The sequence below is a fragment of the Lagopus leucura genome, unplaced genomic scaffold (assembly GCF_019238085.1).
Source record: "Lagopus leucura isolate 7727_CA_CO unplaced genomic scaffold, USGS_WTPT01 Super-Scaffold_100002, whole genome shotgun sequence".
In the NCBI taxonomy this organism is placed as follows: domain Eukaryota; kingdom Metazoa; phylum Chordata; class Aves; order Galliformes; family Phasianidae; genus Lagopus; species Lagopus leucura.
The window spans coordinates 55,432,245-55,435,636 of record NW_024962263.1 but is presented as its reverse complement, the minus strand read 5'-3'; the positions used below and the strand labels follow the sequence as shown (position 1 = coordinate 55,435,636).

At 50.4% G+C, this 3,392-nt stretch overlaps 1 protein-coding gene across 1 annotated transcript in view; it reads right to left on the bottom strand.

The window, feature by feature from the left end:
• RAB2A (RAB2A, member RAS oncogene family) overlaps positions 1-1,166 on the bottom strand; it is a 38,488-nt gene extending 37,322 nt beyond the window's left edge. Inside the window, exon 1 of the mRNA XM_042869332.1 lies at positions 1,053-1,166. Coding sequence (XP_042725266.1) covers positions 1,053-1,098 — 46 coding nt within the window. The 5' untranslated portion in view covers positions 1,099-1,166. The remainder of the gene's footprint in view (positions 1-1,052) is intronic.
• Positions 1,167-3,392: the final 2,226 nt, after the last annotated feature.

Genomic DNA, 3,392 nt, shown 5'->3' with positions numbered 1-3,392 from the left:
ATATATATATATATATATATATATATATATATATATATATATCTCAAGATTTTTCACTTATCTTAAACCTTAAACATTTCCAAAATGGGAGTTAAAACTGATTTCTCTCTTAACAGACATTTGTACTACAGCTTCTACTTCAGCAGCCTAAAAAATGCTTGCAGAGTTCAGGAAAAAAAAAAAAAAAAAAAAGGAAGAAAAAACCATAGTAATTGTAACCAGTATATTTAATAACCTCATGTGTAATGCAACTGCCATGTCCAATTGCACTTCAACTACAGTTTGGCTCATGAAGTACAATTATGGAAGTATCCCTGTAAGAATATGCAAGATGACATGTGCGTCATCAAAGCTACTGAAAGAGGTATTTACTCAGGTATGAGGAAAACAACAGGGAAGATGCATGATGCACAGGCACAATAACTACGTTAGTTACCTCCCCCTGACAACAGCTGGAATGGAAACACGCTACCAAATCCATCCTGTGCCAAGGGCACACGGAATACACTGGCTAAGAACCTTCAGACAGCAGTTTCTATCAGCGTGTGATGATGCCCACAGCAACAGTGGTATGAACGCAGTAAGCAGGGTTATTTGCTACGTGGCGGTGAGAACCAGTGCACCGCGAGTTTCTACGAAGGATGAGAGAGGGGATGACAGCATCAGCGGGGAAAAAAATAAAGAAATCGAGGAGGAGACGAGGCTTTTTTTCCGCATTCCTCCGGACAACTTAGCGGGCTGCTCGCAGCCACGGCACGGCGGCCCCCGATAGCCGCCCGCGGGCGGGGCGGCGTCCAGGCTCGGGCCCTGCAGTGACAGCCGCCGCTCGGCCCGCCGGACGCCGCAGGCAGCGCCGCGAGAGGAGCGGCGAGACGGCGGCGGGCCCCGAGGCCGAGCGGCGGGCGGAGGCCCCGGGCGGGGCCGGGCGCAGGGGCGGGGAGCCGCCTCCCAGCGCGCAAAGCCACCACGTCGGCGACGCCAGCACTGCGGAAATGGGAACGGGGAGCCGGGCCCCGCGCTCGCTCCGCCCGCCCCCGGCCGCCCCCGCTTACCCGTGTCCCCGATGATGATGTACTTGAAGAGATACGCGTAGGCCATGGCCGCCCGCCGCCGCCTCTCGCTCGCTCCTTCGTGATGCGCGCGCTCTCCCCCCGCCCCCGCTGGCCGGGCTCGCGCTGCGGAGAGTTCGAAACGGTTAACGGCCGCTCCCTCCGACCTCCGCCCCGCCGCCTCCCGCCCCTATCGGCCGCTCTCTTTATCTCTCTCTCGCTCGCCGCTCTTCTCCCGCCGCTCCCCGAGGCGCCCGCGGAAGGACGCGGCGGCGGTCGGAGCGCGAGGCGAGAACAATAACAGGCGCCGAGCGGCCCGGAGCCCTCCGGCAACGTCACGCACCAACCTCCTCGCCTGGCCCCGCCCCCGACCCGGAAGTGCTGAGGTAGCCGCGGGGCGCGCGCGCGCGCGGCCGCCTCCCGCCGGCTTGGGGGGGCGGAGCTCCGCGGCACGCCCCGCCCCCTACGGGATGGAGCTGCGGCGGTGCGGCTGTCTCTCGGCAGGAGAGCGGGAGAAAGGGAGTAGGTGCTGCTGAGTTTCGTGTTTGTGGTCAGGGGCAGGGAGTGGTAACGGGTTGGAGTTGAAAGTAAAAAAAGTCTAGGTGACAGGACGAGGGGAAATTATCCTGGAGTTGCGCAGGGTAAGTTTAGGTTGGATATCAGGAAAAACTTCTTTCCAGAAAGGGTTGTTAAGCACTGGAATAGGCTCCCCAGGGAGGTGGTTGAGTCACCATCCCTGGATGTGTTTAGAAACCATTTGGATGTGGTGCTCAGGGACATGATGTAGCAGAGGGCTGTTAGTTAGGGTAGTATGGTTAGGTTGTGGTTGGACTCGATGATTTTTGAGGTCTTTTCCAACCTGAGCAATTCTATGATTCTGTGATTCTATGATTTAGATTAGATGTCAGGGGAATTTTTCTCTCAGAGGACCATGAGGCAGTGGCACAGCTGCCCAAAGAAGCTGTGGGTGCCCCATCCCTGGAGGTGCTTGAGGCTGGGTTGGATGGGGCCTTGGACAGCTGAGCTGGTGCCTGATTTATTTGACAACACTGCCTGTGGTGCGAGATTGGAACTACGTGATCTTTGAGATCCCTTCCAACCTAAGCCATTCTGTAGTTCCATGCAAACTGGAACACTAATGGAACATATTGTGATTCAGTTCTGGCTTGGGAGATGTTTTTTTCCTTTTTCTGTCTTTCTTCATCAAACTGTAAGCAGTCAGCCAGCAAGGTATCCAAGTTGTGAGCCGCTGACTTGGTATTACAAAGGCCCAATAAGTTGGAAGAAACTTCAAGGTCTTTCTAATTCAGTGCTGCTCTGTGGAGCAATCTGTGAACCCAGAACTTCGGCCCCTGAACTGGCACAGCGGCTTGGCACCTGGGCTGGCTCCATGCCCCATGGCTGCATCAGGTGCTGAGAGAAGGGCTGCTCTCTGTAGGTATGGTTGATGAGACTTGGGTTGGTTAATTGCTATGAATTGGTGGAACTGTTGAAGAGCCACTGACATTTTCTTCACGTGAAACTCACGGATATGCCTTCCTGGCTGTACCAGTCTGGTAGCTTTTAATTTTATAAAGATTTTAATTTGTGATATGTCAGGTCAGGAAGTTTTGTCACTTCTAAGAGCTGTGTGACTAACTTACTCTTAAAAATACTCAATAAAGCTGATTGTGCAGTGTCCCAAATCCCATTTCCATATTGAGTGACTTTACCAGCACTGATTTTTCCCACAATTAAACTTCTTTTTGAAAGATAAACAACATGTTCCTTTACCAGTCTTTTTTCCCTCCTTCCCATATACTTAATTTCTTTTCCCAATACTATTGGCAAAGCATGGAGTCCCAAATAGCAATTCTCACTTGTCGGTAACACCAGCCTCCTCACCTCTAAGTGTTGTCTCGTGTCTTTCTCCTCTCCAAATGTGGTTTGGTTTGATTTTACAGCAGCAGCATCTAAATTTAATTTTTCATCCTAGATCTCTTCAATCCAGTTACTACACAAATACAACTATATATTTGATATCTTAGGAAACACTGTTTTTGCTTTCACTTCAGTAGTTTTGATCAAGGCCACTCACTCATTTTGTCAAATGTACTTCCTTTTTTTTAATTCCATCTCAGCCATCTTATTACACAGGCTGTCCATGAAAATATTGAATAGGTTTGCCTGGTCTAAACAGAGCATTAGAAGGCCACATGCAAAGCTTTTCCTTAGTTTAAAAACCTTCTACAACTGTACTTTTTTAGCCAAATGTGCTTGGCATAGTCATTTTTTCTTGACTTTACAATTGTAATGGAAAAAAAATGTCAGAAGCCTTCCTGAACCTAAAGTATTGTGCATTCA